Below are 20539 nucleotides of genomic sequence, written 5' to 3'. Positions count from 1 at the left end.
ACCCTTATGACTTTTTTTCCTTTTAATTTCTGTCTATGTAGCTTCCTCGTTTTTGTGTAATCCGCGTTTTTGAAGTTAAATGCTACTGTGGTGAGGGTTTTTTCATCCCCTTCCTTTCCCCCCCCCCAAGGATGTTTAAATTTAATTACATTATAGATGCTGTTACTGAGCGGTTCAGCTATATTCACCTTTGGATCAGATTCTCTGCTCCATTTAGGATTAAATCAGGAATTGCTCCTCCTCTTGTGGGTTGCAGGACAAGCTGCTCCAGAAAGCAGTCATTTATAGTGTCAGCATCCCTTTGACATGTACATAGTCGATATGAAGATAGTTGAAATCTGTTACTGTTGGGTTTTCTGTTTTTGTAGCCCCACGAATTTCCCTGAGCATTTTACAGTCAGTCATCCACCTAGTCAGGTGGTAAGTAATATATTCCTATTGCTATGCTGTTAGTGTTCAAGCATGGAATTTCTATCCTTAGAGATGCTGTGGTACAGTTTGAGTCATTTAAGATTTTTTTGTTTGACTCTGTGCTTTCTTTCACATACAGTGCCACTCCTCCCCCACTCTGTCATTCATGTATATTTGGTATCTTGGGATTACTGTATACCATTGATTATCTTCATTCCACCAAGTGTCCGGGATTCTTATTACATCAATTATTTTCATTTAATGCTAGGCACTCCAATTCACCCATCTTAGTACTTAGACTTCTAGGTTTGTATATAGGCACTTGTACATTTTGTCAATATTCAATTGCTTGCCTTCATGTGTGATGTTTAAATGGAACTGTATTTCATTTGACTGTTCCACACTAGCTCCTATCTGTACTTTATTTACATCTTTCCTATCCTCTTTACTTGGATATATAGTTCCCCCTTTAATAAATTCATTCTTAAAGGATGTCTTTGCCCAAATTGTGTGTTCCTCTGCACCAACTAACAAATCAGTTATTTGTACAGCTCTAGTTATAAGTACATCAGTAGAAGGTGTTATAGGTGATTATTAGCAACCTATTGACCTACTGGATTCTATGACAATTGCTTTATTAAAATATCTATTACTTTTTAACCTTTTATAAACCGAACCTTAATATTAAGTGTCATCCAATTATCTTTTAAACAGGACTGGGTTCATACAGTACTGTAGAAAGGAATTATTTTTCAGCATTAATACATTTAGTATTACATTACTTCCATGTTTTTATATTACAATTATCTAAGTATATTATTGAAAACCAATTAAAGAAAATAATACCTCCTCAAAAGAAGGGATGTGTGTAATAGGAAAATAGGCTTCTTATCTGTTAATACCCTAAACACAGAACATAGTAGTATTGGGTAATAAAATGTTGTTTATGAATACTTTCCAGGGTGTTCAAGCACAAACGATGGCAAACTTCTATCTTGCTTTTGAAGCACAACTGGCAATAATTCCTGTTATAAACAAGGTAATAATGTTTTAGACTTATATATAGCAATTTTTACATAACCATGACAAAATTATGAAATACAAGAAATGTATCACCAAATTGAAGGATGCAACAAAAGATGGAGTGAAGTTTACGTGTAGTTTAAGCTGCCAATCTGTAATAAATATGGTATATTAGTATTTTAAGTTATTTGCAGTGAATTTTAGACACTGTGAAAGGTGTCATTTTACACAGTATGATAGGTAAAAACTTTACTTGGGTGACAGCAATGAAAGATTCCCCACACAGTGGGCGTTAAGTTTATACGGGCTTGTCTATGCTAGATTTTTAGGACACATCAGAGTTCTAGCTAATGTGTTTTAACACCACACCTTAAATCCTAGTCAAGGCAAAGCCAAACTGGAGGGTGTAAGTTAAACTGTCCCCTCACCTCGTTTACTGTGCATCTTTAGCTCATTGGGGTGTAAGTTATGTTAACATACGGTACTTAGGAACATGTAACTTGCATCACTTCTGAGCTTGACTCACTCTGAGGGTATGTCTACACTACCAGATTAGTTCGATTTAACTTAATTCGAATTTGTGGAATCGACCTTACAAAGTCGAATTTGTGTGTCCACACTAAGGACACTAATTTGACTTTGTGAGTCCACACTAACGGGGCAAGCGTCGACATTGGAAGCGGTGCACTGTGGGAAGCTATCCCACAGTTCCCGCAGTCCCCGCTGCCCATTTGAATTCTGGGATTTCCCCACAATGCATGCTGGGGGGAAAAATGTGTCGAGGGTGGTCTTGGGTAACTGTCATCATTCAACGTGCTTTCGGACGTCTCAAGGGGAGATGGAGGAGCTTACTGACTCGCTCGGATCTCAGCGAAACCAATATCCCCATTGTTATTGCAGCTTGCTGTGTGCTCCACAATCTCTGTGAGAGCAAGGAGGAGACCTTTATGGCGGGATGGGAGGTTGAGGCAAATCGTCTGGCTGCTGATTACGCTCAGCCAGACAGCCGTGCAATTAGAAGAGCCCAGCGGGAAGCGCTGTGCATCCGGGAGGCTTTGAAAGCTAGGTTCCTCAGTGAGCAGTGTGACCTGTGACTGTTCAGTTTCTTTACAGAGAAGCTGAACCTGCCCCGGCTTCAGTTACTGTTGACTTTCTTCTGCAGTTACATACCCCGTTCACCACGTTTCCCCCCTTCCAACACACGTTTAAAAATAAAGTTAATGGAACATTGTTAATTAACAACGTTTTCTTTATTAATGAATTCGCGTTAAAGGGTTGAAACAGGGATGCAGACTGTGGTGGGTAGGGTGTGCAGTGATGTTAACACCGCTTCTACACTCGAGGAATGATAGGCTCTTGCTCCTAGAGCGGTCTGCAGTGCTGGACTGGTTGTTTCAACGGAGCCTGCCATCCCTCCTTTTCGGGACTCTGTGTGCGGGGGCTACGTGACCTTGTGGCGGGGGAGGACGGTTACAGATTCCCCTGCTGCGTGGCTCTGTGGTCCGGGACAAGGACCGCTGCATAAGTTCTGTAACCGCCCTCCCATGCCACAAAGTCATGTACCCCCCACCCACACAGAACATGGAAAACACCTCCCAGACCGACCAGGGTGCCTACTGACTGCACTGTGTGTGTGACCTGCTGCTGATCTTGCCCCCGTGTCTGTACCCTGGTAAAGGTGACTGTCCTATGCAATTAACAACCCCCTTCCCCCCCCCCCCCCCCACAGACAGTCCTCTGTAGAAAAACTTGACAGAAATAGTAATTAACAGCAAACTACTTTTAATAATCAACTACACAGTTAGGGGATGAAACTGGGATTGGGGCTTCGGTGAGCCAGGAAGGGAAGGACTTCTCAACATTTAGGGAATGAGAGCCTTCTTGTATTTGTGCACTCTGCAGGGGTGCAGTGACAGTTTTCACGGCCCCTGTCGCCCCTCCTTGTTACATTGGGTGAGGGGGATTTGGGACTTTGTGGTGGGGGAGGGCGGTTGCAGATACAGTGCAGGGGGGCTCTGTCCTGCCTGCGGTCCTGCAGAACATCCACAAGGCGCCGGAGCGTGTCAAATTTTCCCTGGGCATTTCCTGTGTGACTGGTCAGAACATCCAAGCTCGGACTGCTGTTCAGAGCGTCAACAGAGTGGTGCACTGTGGGATAGCTCCCGGAGCTACTAAGGTCGATTTCCGTCCACACCTAGCCTAATTCGACATGGCCATGTCGAATTTAGCACTACTCCCCTCGTCGGGGAGGAGTACAGAATTCGAACTAAAGAGCCCTCTAGGTCGAACTAAGTAGCTTCCTGGTGTGGACGGGTGCACGGTTAAGTCGAATTAACGCTGCTAAATTCGACATAAACTCCTAGTGTAGACCAGGCCTGAATCTTAGTCTGGAGAAACAAGAAAACAGCATTGTGGGTGAGATGGTGTTCCCTTGCTCTGTTCAGTCCTTTACCTCTGCAGAAACTATGAAGAAAGGTAAAATTAATGTTAAATGTGATGGTACTTTTTCTTGATAGATTTGCTTAATAACATTGCAGCCCATTGTGATGATTTAAAACACTGTACGTCAGTCTGCTACAAAATTCTCTATCTTTATTTTAATTTCTGGTAAATCACACAGCCAGCTTTCTACAAAGATCACTTAACTTCCACCATGGTGTACATTGTATTCCAGCATGCTTTTCATTCCCCCGCCCCCCTTCTGTTTTCAAAGGTGATACATGCGTGAGAGTATTTGGCTTGTCACCTAATCAATATTCAAGAAATATACTTTAATGAGCTTTTAAGAAAAACACTCCACAAATGACAAGATCTACCTGTAGGGTTGTGTGGGTGGAAAAGCAGGAGATAGGTTATTGATTATCTAGTTAAGTGAAATGAAATGTGTAGATGTAAAATTTTCTCAATATCTGCGCTGGAAATAAGGCTGGGTAGTGTTTTACCCTTGTGCTAGATGCAGACTTGCAACATCACATGATTTTTTCCAACTGAGGTACAAAATCTACCTCCCTTCTTTTTATTAATCATTTTTTGTTATAGTAAAGCATCCCCTTCAAAGGCACCAAAGGGAAAAAAATAAAGTCTTGCCAGAGGTGAATAAGCAAATAGAACTTATTGCTTATAAGCTGTTTTGAAACTTGTGCCCTGTCTATACCTTACTAGCAATCTTGTTAGCAGTATTCTACAAGAATTGTTGTTATGCAGGTCTCTAAAAGATGGGAGGACTGTTTTAAGACTCATTTTAGGGAGTGCTTTAATAGGATCCTTCTGGTAAAGACAGCCGTTTATTTACTTGCTGTATTCATGATCCCATTTTTTTTTTTAATTTTATTTTGGTGACCTAGAATTCTGACATGCAAGAAGTGTGTGTGTGTGTGTGTGTGTGTGTGTGTGACTTGTATTTCAAATGTGTAACAAGAATATTGTTTTGTAGATTGACTTGAAGAATGCAGACCCTGAAAGGGTTGAGAAACAAATTGAAAAGCTATTTGATATCTCTAAGGATAAATGTATTAGGGTAAGATCTCTTAAACATTTTTTAAAAATCTGGATGTTTAACAACTGGTTGATCATTAGACTTCTTAAAATCCTGTTTGGAGTTCAAATGAAAAATGTGCACTCTTCAAAAAAAAAAAAAAAAAAAAAAAAAAAAAAAAGACTAATACAGCTACCCCTCTATTTTAAAAAAAGTAAATCAATTCCTGAGGTTTGTTTTATTTATTTATTTATTGGCATGCAGTGTATATTTCTTCTTACTCTGTTAAGGAGAGGGAAAAGGTCCTTTTTGAGATTAACGTCCATCTGGAAAACAGAAGAGTAACGAAGACACTTTCAAATAAAGTATCAGATTTTTGGGACTAATGGATAGAGGCGTCATGGAAAATTTTGAAATTATTTCCTGTACTGTGTGTATGCCAGATTCTATCATGTTCTCTTTCCCTGATGTCTTTCCTTCTGCATGAGATGTGTCTGTTTCTCTATTATGGAATGTTTGTGACCTATCAGGTTCCTTTAATAGTTTAACAAAGGCTTGAGTTAATATGCTCAAAAGCTTGCCCATTGAGTCTGTAGCTAAGCATCATACTTTTAACATGTCAAAATTAAGATGGCATTCATTTTCAGTGTAATAGATAATGTATATCAGCAGACTTATTCCCAATAAAACTTTTTTCTGAACTTGTTCTAGATTTCTGCTAAACTAGGAACGAATGTGGAAAAGGTGCTTCAGGAAGTTATTGAAAAGGTTCCACCGTAAGTTTTGGTGTTATGAGTTTTATGGAGCCAGTGGTAGACTTGGCTTATTTATGATGGTAACTAGCTTTTGATAACTAGACAGATTTTTGAGCTGACCTTTTAAATTCCTTATACCAGATCCATTCTGCATGAAATTTCTCACTTGTGGTTTCCTGTTACTGGATTGGGAGGGCAGGATTCCTATTTTTGAGGTGACTAGGACAAGATTTCATTTCATTTTCAGAAATGAAATTTGGAGAAAAGAGATATTTCATTGCTTGGTAAATCCTTTCAACCGTGTGTGTATCTCCCCCCCCCCCCCCGGTATATATGAGAATTATTAAAGATGAATATAACACAAAAACCATTAACATAGGTGATATTATATGAAATGGAGAGAGAGAAAATCCATTACATTCGAACACTACTGGTGTAAGCCCACAAACAAGGGAGCAGAGGGAAAGCAAGACAATTTTTGTGATTTGGTTATTTAAATTTCCTTTTTAGAAATGATGTACTTTCCCCAGATATTATTTTATAAGTAACTGGAGATCAATTCAGGGAAACACAAATTTCTGAAATATTTGTGTTTAATCAAATGTTTTAGATTTTCACTCTCTCTTCTAAGGATTACATTGTTTAGTTAAAATTGTTCCAGGGCCCCGAGTTACCAATACACATTTTCAGCTTTTACAACCTGAACTGCAGTTTAATTGAGACTTTTATTTGGGAATTTGACCATTGTCAGCATGACAAGAAAGGCTGCCAAATCCCAGTTCAACTTTAAATCAGCATTTTGCTTTTAATTCTGTTTGTTTCTCATTAGGTAATATCTACATTGATAAATGCCAAACAGAACCTAAACGATAATGAAGTCAGTGGGGGTGGAAGAATTGCATCAGTGTGATATTCTTGATGATCAGAACTTTAGTGGGGGGGAAAACACTTTAATGGTTTAAAATTAATTTCTGCCATCATGAAATAAAGCTCAACGACAAGAACAAAATATATGCTTAATTTGGAACATTAATATTATTAAGAGATCAGTCTGCTGGCATAGATTTATGATCAGAAACGGAAGTGTGGAATGGCTTAAAAATCTTCTCATAATATTCTGTATGCCATAAATAGCAAATCTCCTATTTCACACAGCTTCAAGATTTTTGTTTTCTGCACTTAGACTAGCATCTATTTTTGTATGAACATTTTGTTTGAATGTTTTAAAACAGATGAATTTACATTTGACTTTCAATGAAAAATAGTCTACAGTTTATGCTCTTATTTAATATATATTAAATGTATTTTTTCATTTTTCTTATTAGACCCAGTGTTAACATTAGTGACCCATTGAAAGCCTTGGTGTTTGATTCCACCTTCGACCACTACAGGGGTGTCATAGCTAACATTGCGCTCTTTGGTGGAGAGGTTCAGAAAGGACATAAGATTATGTCTGCACACACAAGGAAGACCTATGAAGTTAACGAAGTAGGAATTCTGATGCCAAATGAACAGCCAACTCATAAATTGTAAGTAAGAAGTTCTTTGGAGGAAAAACCATAATAAATTAGAATTAGAATAATCAGATATAATGTCTTGAATCTCTAGATCATCTGTTCAGTTTTAGCCTTGGGTGGTTGAGACGGGGTTGGGGTGCATTTTTGAAAGCACTTAGCATTGTTTCTCACTGTTCCATTTAAATTTAGGCCAATGCTGAGCATTTTGAAAATCCCACTCTCTGAAATTCTTTGTCTAGGAGCTTCATGGCTTGAGTTGCTATTCTCAGTCAGTTCTGGTAAGCAAGTGTCCACAACACATACATGCAGATCACCAACTTCACTGTTGGGACCCTTCTTTGCAGTGTGAGCAGAGAGAAATCAAGGACTGAATGGGTTTGGTGTCAGAACTACCCTTTCATCTATAGAGCTGGTCTCCTTACCAATACGACTTAAGCACAAGTTTAGATTATGAATTTACTGCATAGCTGTTGCTCATTGTATATCGGTTCTTCAACTAAAAAGATGATTTAAAAATGCCTAAGTGACTTAGGAGTGAAAAACATTGTTGACTTTCAATGGGTCTTATGATCAGAAATCACTTAGGCACTTTTGGAAAAACACCCTCAGCATCCTGAGTTATCAATCCTGCACCTTTAATGATCAATCAATTCACACATGTGTTTAGTGTGTAATAGATGATAAAAGCTTTCCTTTCAAGGACACACTGTGCCTCCCATTAGACAACACAATGCATTGCCATCAAACCAAGAGGTTTGGCAATGTGATATCACATTCATGTAATAAAACTGAAAGAACAAAATGAAATGAGCCACCCTCTAAAAATCCTGAAGTCTGATTTGTATTTTAAAATAATATAGTTTTAAAAGGTTTTCAGAATGCATAACTACTCCTGTGTGTGAATCACAATCCCTTGAGATAAAATAATGAGAAGAGAATAAAGGCCATTTGGCTTGGGAGCCTCCTGCTAGCTTCTTTAACAATCATGGGCATCTGCTTGGTGTTAGAGACTATATACTAGGGGAAGAGAGAATTAGGGGAATGGGCATTTTAGGTGTAAAAATAGGTAGAGGTTTTCTTTATTTAAGGTAGGGAAACATGATTTCTTTTTAAAGGGTGTCTAGAGCTAAATGGGCAGCCTAAGTGCTGATGGTATTTTAATTATTGTGAAAGCACTCATAACGCTGGTGCTCACACTTGTTATGGAGCAAAAGTAAATTCTACACTGGGTTTTTCAGGGTTTTTTTTAATTTTTATTATCCTGGGGGCACTGATCTGATATCTCGGGCACAAAAGCCATCAGAGCAGTGCTTGAATAGCATGCTGAACATGTAGTCTGAGCCTCCAATTCACCTATGGAGGCTATCTTGGGTAAGAGTGGAAGGTGGGGGCATCATCTTATAGTTGCTGCTGGGACACCCATTGAAGTTCTGTGCATAAGTGCAGTGCAGAACAGCATGGAGAGTGGTCTGTGATTGATGGTCAAAGCAAGTGAGGCAGGAAGCTGTTTATCTACCCAAACAGGGAAGGCCTTTAGTGTAAGTCTCCAGGTGCAACTGCTGTTGGAAACTAGTTCATCTCCCCTGCAGCGTGAGGGAAAGCAGGTAACCATAGTCAAAGAGTGGAGGTAAGTTCTGACAAAATTTGCAGCTGAATGCTGATTAAAGGCCCTTCTCAGAGGTTTTCAGTGAAGCTGGGGAAGGCTGAACTACCTGCTTTGCTGACTGCACAACTCTACATTTAACCATCTACCTTGGATTCCCATACCATCAGCAGCATACAATGGTGATCCACCTGCTTCCATAACCCAGGTAGTTACTGGGGTTTGAGGTCAAACAGAGGGGTGACATTACTCCTTGCCCAAGCAGTCCTTTCCTTGTATCTGAAACTGGCTTTGTAGTGTGTGGATACTGCTTTGGCTTTTGTGTCCTACATGTCAGAAAAGTACCTCCCAGCCCCTGCCTTGAAACAGTGTAGGGCTGGAAATCCAAAAACTCAGCCTCAAATAGACATTTAACCTCGAATAGTAACTAGGTCTTAGATCCATCTGTAAAGAGAGTCTCTAAAGATGGAACAATTTGGGTTGAGTATGTGCACTTTGGGGGAGAACATGTGCTTATATTCCTGAGGGGGCTAACTGCAGAGGCAGAAACTTGAAATGTTGTTAAACAAGATAAATATTTCCACATAATGCCAATTTTATTTAGATATGCTGGACAGGTGGGCTATCTGATTGCTGGGATGAAAGAGGTTACGGAAGCCCAAATAGGAGACACGCTGTATTTACATAAGCAGCCAGTGGAGCCTTTGCCTGGCTTTAAATCAGCGAAACCAATGGTCTTTGCAGGTGAGGAGTATATTGATTCAAAAACTGGAAGCAGTTTTATGTTACATACAGGAGTAGGAGAGCTACTCAGGCAACTGAAATTTAAGAACATGCATCCATATTAAGGGGATTTGAAGAAAGCACACTAGCAGAGTTACTCTAGAGTGGTATGTGATGCCTGTATAACCTTGTAAAACTTCCCTGTGTTTGACTTAGACAAGACTAAGAGAGCTTGCAGATTGCTTTTAAATAAGAGGCTAACACTTATTTTCACTATGGGAGGATCATCTTAGCTCACATAGGCCTGTCATGTCTGAAAATAAACTTCTTCAAGAATTGTGTCACTAATTTGGACTCGTTCCTCCTGATAAGCAATTTCTACTGTCTATTATGAACCATTTTCCATGGGAAAAGCCTTATTTTATCATTAGCAGCCCTTGTTTCACGCTTTTTTTTTTAAATGTGTGACCAAAACTGGTTGTCAAAATGATCCTGCAAAACATTTAAGTGTGTGCTTAACTTCAAGCACGTGAAGTTAAGTGCTTGAAGTTAAGTGTCATTGACTTTCTGTCACTGCCTGCTCTAGTAGGTTCACAGGAGGCAATATTTCTGTCTACAGAAGATGGGGAAATAATTGTAAGGAAAAGCAGCAGAAGAAAAGAGCCACATTAATTATCTTCTGAACCTGTGTTGAGAGAATGGAAAAAGTTCACTTACTTCCTCAGATGCATGATCATGTTGGAGGCTATAAAATAAGATAATTATCTTGGGATAATTTGCAGTGTGCTTCTGCAGTCCAGATCTTGTTTGCCAAGATATGAAGCTAAAATATATCTTTATGAAATGACTGTGGATCTAATGTAAAAGTAATAAAATCAAAAAAACAAAAAACCCTAGAATTTCAGGGATAGGGAGTTCACATACAAGTCTTCCTTTCTTTAAAATCTTCAGATCAATCTTACCTTTGTGACAATTGTTTTCCTTTGAAGTTGGAAAAAATCTGAGTGTCTTCTATTCTCCTCACAGGCACTTAAGCTTTTGCTAGGCTGCTGCTTGACCATTTGCATCTTTAACTGTGTTTGAGGGGAAGGAATGGCTTGCCCATCTGAAATGCAAAGGAATGGAGCAGGAACTCATTGATACATATGTAGTTGCTTTACAACAACAATTTGCCTGGCACCATGGAACCCCTGCTGTTTTGTCGAGTATTCTGCTCCTTCAAATCATGAGCTATGCTGAATTCCACTACAGTCTGGTTCTGTGTGCTCTTGATATGTGGGTCATGTTAAGCACAACCATTAAAACAGTTAATTCTAGCATGTCTTAAACTTTTGAGGGTTTATCTTTGAAACCTTAATGATGTCCTAACATTTTTTAATGGAATAATGTATAGAGTCACAGAGTTTAATGCCAAAAGGGATCACTAGATCATCTAGTCCAGGGTTCTTAAACTTCATTGCACCGCAACCCCCTTCTGACAACAAAAATTATTCACACACCCAGGAGGGGGGACTGAAGCCTGAGCCCGCCCGAGCCCCACTGCCCCGGGTGGGGGGCCAAAGCCTGAACCTCATCGCTTTGGGCAGTGGGGCCAAAGCTGAAGCTCAGGGGCTTCAGCCCCAGGCAGGGGACCTGCAACCTGAGCCGCACCACACAGGGCTGAAGCTCTCTGGCTTTGGCTTCAGCCCTGGGCCCCAGCAAGTCTAAGCCAGCCCTGGTGACCCCATTTGGGGTCCCGACCCACAGTTTGAGAATTGCTGATCTAGTTTGATTTCCTGCATATCATAGGCCGCCACCACCACCCAGGACCCACACACTAAATCCAACAGTGGAAATGAGACCAAAATAAATGAGACCCATAGGAAACTAGACTATTAAGTGCCAGAGGCAAGAGAATAGGACAGACCGAGTTACACCAGTGTGTGAGGCTCCTGCAGTGGCAGGCAAACGATTAAATGAGATATATACACAAATAATCCTGGTAAGTGATTCACACCCACATGCTACTGAGGAAGGCAAAAAAAAACCAAGGTCACTGCCAGTCTGACCTGGGAAGGGGGATTTCTTCCTGACCCCACTTATGATGATCAGTTAGACTGAGTATATAAGCAAGAACCAGCCAACAAAGCACCTGAGAGAGACAGAGAGAGAGAATGCTTGGTGCCACCTCAGAGCCCTGGCCCACCCTGCCAAGTATCCTGTCTCCAGCTGTGGCCATCCTTGATGCTTCAGGGGAAGAAGATTAAAAATCTTTCCAGAATATATGGGCACATGGGGCGGGGGGAGGTGTCGCTTCCTGACCCCTGCAAGTGGCTGGCTGAATCCTGAAGCATGAGCTTTCGGAACATAAACTGGAAGTGAGCACCAGGGCTGCTGTTCTCTATCCCCCACCATCACAGGCAAACCTGTCATACAACTGCACTTATAAATGTGTCCCGCTCTTTCAAAACTAAGGTGTTTGCCCCCACAGCTACTACTGGGAGGCTGTTCCAGAATCTCACCCTTCTGATGGTTAGAAACCTTCTAATTTCCAGTCTGAATTTGTTCATGGCCATTTTATATAATTTGTTCTTGTCCCAACGTTATCCTTTAGCTTAAATAGCTCTTCATTGTCCATGGTACTTACTCCCTTAATGTATTTATAGAGAACAATCATATACACTCTCAGCCTTCTTTCTGCGAGACTGAACAAGCCACGCTCTTTTAGTCCCATCTCATAAAATTCCTTCCATTTCTCTGTTCATCCTAGTAGCTCTTGTCTACATCTGTTTCAGTTTGAATTAATCTTTCTTGAGCATGGGTGATGAGAATTGTACACAGTATTCCAGATGAGGTCTGACCAATGCCTTTTACAATGGCATTAATACTTCTCTCTCTCTCTGCTGGTAACGTCTCACCTAATATGTCCTAGGATTGCATTTACCTTTTTCACAGATTCATCATCCTCTGATTGACCTACACACCAGGTCTCTCTCCTCTGTCATTTCCAACTGATGAGCCACCAGGTTGTAGCATAAATTCTGATTATTAGACCCCAAATGCATGACCTTGCACTTTGTACTATTGAATTTCATCCCATTTCTGTCACTTCAGTCTTCAAGGTCATTCAGATAATCTTTTGTAATAATCTGATCCTCCTGTATAATGATGCCCCCAAACTTTATATCAACAGCAGATTTTATTAGTGCACACCTACGTTTTGTGCCAAGGTTATTAAAAAATTTTTTGAATAAGATTGATCCCTAGACTGATCCTGGAGGAACTCCACTAGTATCCTTTCTCCAGTCCAATAATTCACCTTTCAGCACAACCCAGTGCTATTTCCACTTTGGCCAATTTCTTATTCACCTTACAATGCTTGTATCAATACCCATCTTCCCTAATTTAACTAATAATTTTATGTGTGGTCAAATGCTTTACTGAATTCCAATTATATTCAATCTTTTAGTTAAGCAAAGTGCAGTAAAAGTTATTTTCTCAAAAGATGAAATTAGGTTAGTCCAGCAATGATCTACCATTGGTAAACCCTTTACCATTAACCTATATGAATTTAATTATTCTTTCCTTCATGATTTGTTCTAAAACCTTGCATACCACTGAGGTCAGTCTAGCAGGTTTGTAATTGCTGGATCACTTTTTTTCCCCCTTTCTTAAAAATAAGTACAATATTAGCAGTTCTGAAGTCATATGGTTCTACCCCTGAGTAGATAGATTTATTTCCTTAAATCCTTGCTACTGGACTCACAATCTCACATGCCAGTTCTTTCAGTATTCTGGGAGGGAAGTTACCTGTTTTTCCCCACTCTCCTTTCACCCAATTTGAACGCATCAAGCTCTTAAGTTTTTCTTCCACCTCAATTGTGGTAATTTCCATTTCTGGACATTCATTTTCATCAGTCATGGTGCCTTCATGCACATGTTCCATATGATCGTAATAATTGAAAACTGAGGCAAAGTATTCATTTAGGTTTTGGACCATACCTAGATTATCTTTAGTCTCCTTCCTATCTACACTGCATAGCTGCCAACATCATCCTTCCTTTTTCTTTTTTTTATTTATATAACTAAAAACCCTCTTATTTTAATTTATTTGGCAAGAGCTAATTCAGCTTGACTTTTAGAAATTCTCACTTTATTCCTGCATTTTCTAACCTCCATTATGTATCTTTCTGTGCTGGTAATCCCTTTTCCTATCCCTATAGGCCTCCCCTTATTCTTAACCTTTTTGAGGTGGTTATTCATCCAACTGGACCTGGAGCCTTTTCCCTACAAGTTTTTCCCCCTTCCTTGGGATGCAGATTTCTCAGATAGTTTTTGTATAGTTCATTTGAAGAAATTCCAAGCCTCCACATTTAAGTCATTGAGCTCTTCAGTCCAGTTGACTTCTTTGGGAAATTAAGGTTATTAGTTAAAATCTGCCCTTTTAAAATAAAAAAACGTAGTTGACAACCTGGTTTTGATTATCCTTCTATTTAATATATCAATTTGTGATCACTTGATCCAAAGCTATTTCCTACAACCAGCTCTTCTACTTACTAAAACTAAGTCTAAATTTGCATCACCTCTTGTTGGTCCAGTGACAATTTGATGAAGAAAACCGTAATCTGTCACATCCAGGAATAACTGGGCCCTAAGAGCGTTATTTGTATTTATTCTCCAATCTGTATCAGGGAAGTTAGTCGCCCATTATGATATAATTTCCAAAACTGTCGCTGATATTAAAGAGATTGCTATCCATATCCGAGTCTGACCCTTGGTGGAGAGGAGACTATAACAGACCCATAACACTATCCCAACACACCTCTTTTACAATCCTTCCTCAAAGTGATTGTGACCCAAATAGATTTTGTTTTTTCCATACTATCACTTGTATTTCTTTATGGTTTATAGCTTCATTGATGTACAGTTCCCACCATGTTTACCTTTCGTTTGTTCTTTCTTTCTTTCTCTTCCTAACAGCACATACTCTTCAATACCTATATTCCAGTCATGAGTGCTATTCCACCATGTGTCTGTAATCCCTATAATTTCTGGTTTCACCTCCTGCAACAGTAGTACCAGTTCCTCCATTTTATTCCCCAAACTCCTTGCATTCTTGAACAAGCATTTCAGTTGTTTCCCTTGGACCTCACCTAGTTTTTTGGCTTGTGGTGTTCCATTATCCCTTACCGTGTCTTCATTTAGTTGATTTTCCTGCTTCTGTGTATTGATGCCAGGCATGGAGATTTTACAAGTCTCTCCCAACCTTCTTCCCACATCTAATTTAAACCCAGGTACTCAAGTGGAGTCCATTAGTTGAGAAACGTCTTGTTTCCCTAAATGCATCCCAATAGTAGATCATCCCAAAACATTCCTTGTTGCAACAATCCTTGAGCTATTTGTTGATCTTAATTGTCTTGTCATGCCTTCTCCCTCCTTCTCTAGGGACCAGAAGTATTCCACTGAAAATCACCTGAGCTTAAACTTCTTTTAGCATCTTACTCAGCTGAGCATAGTCATACTTGATCTATTTCGATGAGAATCTAGCAGCGTCCTTCATCTTGACTTGCAGTACAGCTAGTGGATTTTTACCCACTTCTATCAGGATCCTCTTCAGCTCACAGCCACATATTGTATCCTGGCTTCTGGGACATAGCACGCTCTTCTGTTCTCTGGATCTGTTCTGGTTATAGGCCTGTCAATTCTTCTGAGTTTAGGGACCCTGATCACATAGACCTGTCTGTTCCTGATAATAGTATGAATACTTGCATGTTATCCTCCATTTTCCTTAGGCTCAGGTCCATCATCTCTTCCTCTTTTCTGCAGGAACTGGTTTCCTTTCTTTTCTTTCTTGCCACCACATCTTCTGCCTGTTTTTAATTGTCATTCTCCAGTGCAGCAAAACTGTTACTCGACTCAATTTCACCACCTCTAGGTGGTCTCTTCCTCTGCTTTGTCTTTATGGTTACATTTTTTCCATGGATCTGGCAGTCCTCCCTTTAGCTCCTTTTGTTTGGCATTTGTCCACAGATCTTTAGTTGCTGTACCACCTTCTCTGTCCTCTTCTGCATTATACCTTCAAATCCCCTTCTAAATTCCGTCATCATCTCCAGCTTCATCTCTAATCATTGGATCCTCTCTGCCATGAGCTCTGTCAAGTGACGTTTCACACATAAGTAGCTTCCACCAGATACTCCCTCAAGGATGATGTACATCCCCCAGCTTCTGCATCTAACCATCTTTCTTCTCCTCTCCTCAGTAGGAGCCTCAGTAGCCATCATTGTTTTCTGTTTCTAGATACTGTTCACTGCTCCAGTGTTTGTTAGTAACTGGCTTTTAAATCTGGCCAGACTAAGCTCCCTCATTAAGGAATATTAGCAAGCACATTTAACATAAACATTCTTTAGAAGACATGACTGTGCTTTATGAAATCTGATTATGAATACTTCCTATAAAGCTCTAATTGGAAAATACAGTAAACACTTTATGGCCCAGATTGCATGTGCAGGTAAATGGAGAAAGTAGTACAGTGGTACTTCTGCCATGTTCAGCCTCGCAGTGTGCACCAGAGAGGGTGGGCCGTGTTATTTTCACTCCTCTGCACTGTCCTTCAGACCTGTACCAGCACCAATACCATTGAGGAGGATAGCAGTGCTAAGATATCCTCTACACTGAGAGAACTCCAGGAGGTAACCTGTGTTCAGGAGAGGAGCTTCTTGGTGCAGAGCAATCTACACTGTTACCAAGACATGGCTGTGTCATAGAGGCACAACAGATCCTGTAACTAGCACTACTTATGTGAACTGTTTGTCACTCTGACAGTTTCACTATTTAAATATTTTCACTTTTAATGATTTGATGTGGCACATTACTTTCTTGCTTTTTGTGCTGCACATGTATTTGGAAGGAGCGTTTCATCGAAAGGCATTAATTCTGTTTATGTGGTATAAATTATATGTGTAGGGCAGGTTACAGCAGGAATTATTTAAAACTACAGATGTTGTTTTATTGCTTGGGAGGTATTTGAGTATTAATCCCTTACAATTGATAGATGCCCTTCAGTAATGCTGCAAATGTGTTAATAGGCCAAAAATGTGTGGGTGTACCTTTCAGAGCCATTCAGTTTCCCATAGAGTAATCTTATTTGTCGAGTTTGAATTGTAACAATTTTTCATGATATTTCTATCTCAAGGGTTCTCAAACTGCGGTCAGGACCCCTCAGGGAGTTGCGAGATTATTACATGGGGGGTTGCGAGCTGTCAGCCTCCACCCCAAACACCACTTTGCCTCCAGCATTTATAATGGTGTTAAATATATTAAAATGTGTTTTTAATTTATAAGGGGGGTCGCACTCAGAGGCTTGCTATGTGAAAGGGGTCACCAGTACAAAAGTTTGAGAACCCCTGCTCTATCTGAAGTAATTCTAAAACTTTAAAGTTGCATTGAAATGTATTCACCTCATCATGGTGAATTTCTAAGAATATGACCATCTCTGGACATTCAGTTCTTTTTAACTCTTTCATATGGGATGCATATTTCTGTAGGACAGGTGAATTGGAATGAAAGAAAGGTATTCCCTATTAATTACATTACTTATATTTAGGGATTTAAATGAAAGATAAACTCTGTCAAGATGTAGCTAAATGGCTCAAAAGGGTTAACTGGTTCAGCTAGATCAGGTTCTTTATCATGACAAGTTTGATTGAATGTGAACAGCGTAATGTGTTTCTACAGGAATGTACCCAGTAGACCAGTCGGAATATAACAACCTGAAAAGTGCTATAGAAAAACTGACACTAAATGATTCCAGTGTCACTATTCATCGGGATAGCAGCCTTGCCTTAGGAGCTGGATGGAGGTGAGACTACAATTACTACACTTTTATTTTAGGAAGTGTCTTTTAATATATATGGGGACTTGTTGATGGTATAGGTCTTTTATTTCTGGGGATTTTCATTCTAATTGATATTAGGCCTAAAGTGAGTACTTGATCTTATTTCTAGTCCACATTCATGTACAGCACACAATTTGTCTTGATTGGCAGTCTTTCTTCAAGAGAAGCCCTGGAGTAGATGTGGGAGAAATTTCTCAGATGAATAGTGGATTTACGAAAAAGTTCAGTTTTTTGGGGAAGGGAAGGAAGGGGGGTGTCTCTCTCTCTGTCTCACTAACCACTGGTCTAAGGGTTATAACACAATTGGGTATAGAGGAGATTTGAATCCATATCTCTGACCTACTTTACCTACCACCCAGATGAGTGTCATAATCGCCAGGCTATAGAGCCGTTTTTGCTCTCTGGCGCAATGAGTATTTATACAAAATAGAATAGGAGAAATTGAGAGCAACCCATTCTAGAATTGCCTATAGCCTGGTGGTTAGCATACTCATCAGGGTGGGTGGAGATGCCCTGCTCCAGAGTGGGGATTGAAACCAGTCTCTCCCACATCTCAGGCAAGTGCCCTAACCACTGGGTTAAAGGTTATAAGAGACCACATTCATTCTCTCACTCACTCTCACATGCTGTTCTGAAGCTTCCTGGAATGAAACTATTTTTTGATTTGCTGACAAATTCCAGACGCAAACAAAATTTTGGGGTTTTTTTGGTCCCCTCTTCTCCCCACCCCCTTTGCTGGCCAAACCACAAACGACAATTATTTGCTCAGTTCTATCCTGGAGTCAAAGAGCACAGGTGTCATTAGTCATAGTCAGGATTAAGGATTGCCTTTACCATGCTTGACATTGCCAAATCATTTAGTCTCCTAGTACTGTATTAATAATGTAAAATAATACCATAGGAATACAGTGCACATTTTGAATACCAATTTTTTTTTCAGGTTGGGGTTTCTTGGTCTTCTACATCTGGAAGTTTTTAATCAGCGCTTGGAGCAAGAATACAATGCATCTGTCATTTTGACTGCACCCACTGTTCCATATAAGGCTGTTCTTTCCTCAGCAAAATTGATAAAGGTATTTTAATATATTTACAGGAGCTTGAAATGAACATCGGCCTAAAACATTTTCTAAACCAGTAAAATAAATTGTAGATCAGTATCTTCTTATAGGTGAAGCAGCAGCATTCTCTCCGTTGTTTAGGTTCCTTAGCACTATACATTAGAAAAAATCTTCAGGCTGTGGGTTCTTTCTTTTCCCCCACAAGAACTCTAGTGTCTCTGTAGCTTGCAGCACAGCAATGAAATTTGGCAGGGGATAGTCCTGGGAACAAGGGGAGTGTTTTTGCTGGCTCCATGTGCACATGTACGGAATTTGCTGAGTTATGAGCTCTTGAAAATTGCCATTTATGCCCTGCATTTGTCTTGCTGTGAAAAACTCTGCATGCTCTATGTGTGTCTGGTAGGGCTGTCAAGCGATTAAAAAAATTAATAGCGATTAATCGTTCTGTTAAACAATAATAGAATATCATTTATTTAAATATTTTTGGATGTTTTCTACATTTTCAACTATATTGATTTCAATTACAACACAGAATACAAAGTGTACAGTGCTTACGTTATATTTTCATTACAGATATTTGCATTGTAAAAAAACCAAAATAAATAGTATTTTTCAGTTAATCTAATACAAGTACTGTAGTGCAATCTCTTTACCGTGACGGTTGAACTTACATGTAAAATTTTAGAGCCTAGAAGTCCACTCAGTCCTACTTCTTGTTCAGCCAATCACACAGACAAACAAGTTTGTTTACATTTGAAGGAGATAATGCTTCTTGTTTACAATGTCACCTGTTGTGGATCGTTACAAGCAGGACCCATCATCAGCATGGATGCATGTCCTCTGGAATGGTGGTTGAAGCATGAAGGGACATAGGAATTTTTAGTGCATCTGGCACGTAAATACTTTGCAATGCTGGCTACAAACATACCATGCGAAGGCCTGTTCTCACTTTCAGGTGGCATTGTAAATAAGAAACGGGCAGCAGTGTCTCCCATAAATGTAAACAAACTTGTTTGTCTTAGCAAGTGGCTGAACAAGAAGTAGGACTGGGTGGACTTGTAGGTGATAAAGTTTTACATTGTTTTGTTTTTTAATGCAGTTATGTAACAAAAATCTACATTTGTAAGTTACGGTTTCACGATAGAGATTGGCACTACAGTACTTGTATGAGGTGAATTAAAATACTATTTCTTTTGTTTATCATTCTTACAGTACAAATATTTGTAATAAAAAATAATATAAAGTGACCACTGTACACTTTGTATTCTGTGTTGTAATTGAAATCAGCATATTTGAAAATGTAGAAAAATATCCAAAAACATTTAATACATTTTAATTGGTATTCTATTGTTTAACAGTGCGATTAATCACGATTACTTTTTTGAGTTAATCACATGAGTTAACTGCAATTACTCGACAGCCCTAGTGCCTCATCATAACTCCATAATCATGTCTGTGGGGGCATGCAAACCTTATCCGTGGGGATGGATGCATGCAAACCTGATTGATGAGGAAAAACCTTCTCCACATGGAGACATGCTCTTCTGTTAGATTTTGTACTGCAACAGAGAAGCGTTCCTGTGGAGCTGCTGACAGATAAAGGATTCTCTCCCCTGCACTTTTGCCCCCCACATGTCTACCCCCTCATCCAGTGTCAACTTCCAACTGAGCTTAACAAAACAAGGCAGGTAATACACAGACTTTGTTTGGAAGCAGTTAAGGTTGCTACACACCTAACATGCCTGGTGTACAAACCCATAGAAGCAAGGAAACAAAAAGTTAAGCCGCCTAACAGTACATATAATTTATCCTTGCGCCCACAGGTACATTATCACAATTACAATTATAGACCACACATCACAACTGTAACTGTTCATTTACAGATGCCAACCTTCCAGACTCCCTTTATCCACCCTTCAGCATACACTGCTCCTTGCTAAACTACTCTCTAAGCATACCAAACATCCACAACTGCTAGTGTTGGAGAAAACATCTGGAAAAGGGATGTGTGCAGAAGGGGGCAAACAGGGCAGAATTAAGGCTGCAATGTGTGGCATGTGGTATTACACTAGTTGTGGTAATGGTAAATTGTGTTCTTGTG

The 20539-nt window shown here is 39.7% G+C and overlaps 1 protein-coding gene across 3 annotated transcripts in view; it reads left to right on the top strand.

The window, feature by feature from the left end:
* The window catches only part of GUF1 (GTP binding elongation factor GUF1), a 45795-nt gene that overhangs the window by 11965 nt on the left and 13291 nt on the right, over window positions 1-20539 (top strand). For all 3 annotated transcript variants that reach the window (XM_045017633.1, XM_045017634.1, XM_045017637.1), the window contains 7 exons: window positions 1373-1450; window positions 4868-4951; window positions 5621-5685; window positions 6990-7193; window positions 9389-9528; window positions 17221-17344; window positions 18321-18453. In XM_045017633.1, coding sequence (XP_044873568.1) covers window positions 1373-1450; window positions 4868-4951; window positions 5621-5685; window positions 6990-7193; window positions 9389-9528; window positions 17221-17344; window positions 18321-18453 — 828 coding nt within the window. The remainder of the gene's footprint in view (window positions 1-1372; window positions 1451-4867; window positions 4952-5620; window positions 5686-6989; window positions 7194-9388; window positions 9529-17220; window positions 17345-18320; window positions 18454-20539) is intronic.

This window comes from Mauremys mutica, chromosome 5 (genome assembly GCF_020497125.1).
Source record: "Mauremys mutica isolate MM-2020 ecotype Southern chromosome 5, ASM2049712v1, whole genome shotgun sequence".
Classification (NCBI taxonomy): domain Eukaryota; kingdom Metazoa; phylum Chordata; order Testudines; family Geoemydidae; genus Mauremys; species Mauremys mutica.
This window is presented reverse-complemented; position numbering and strand designations above follow the sequence as displayed.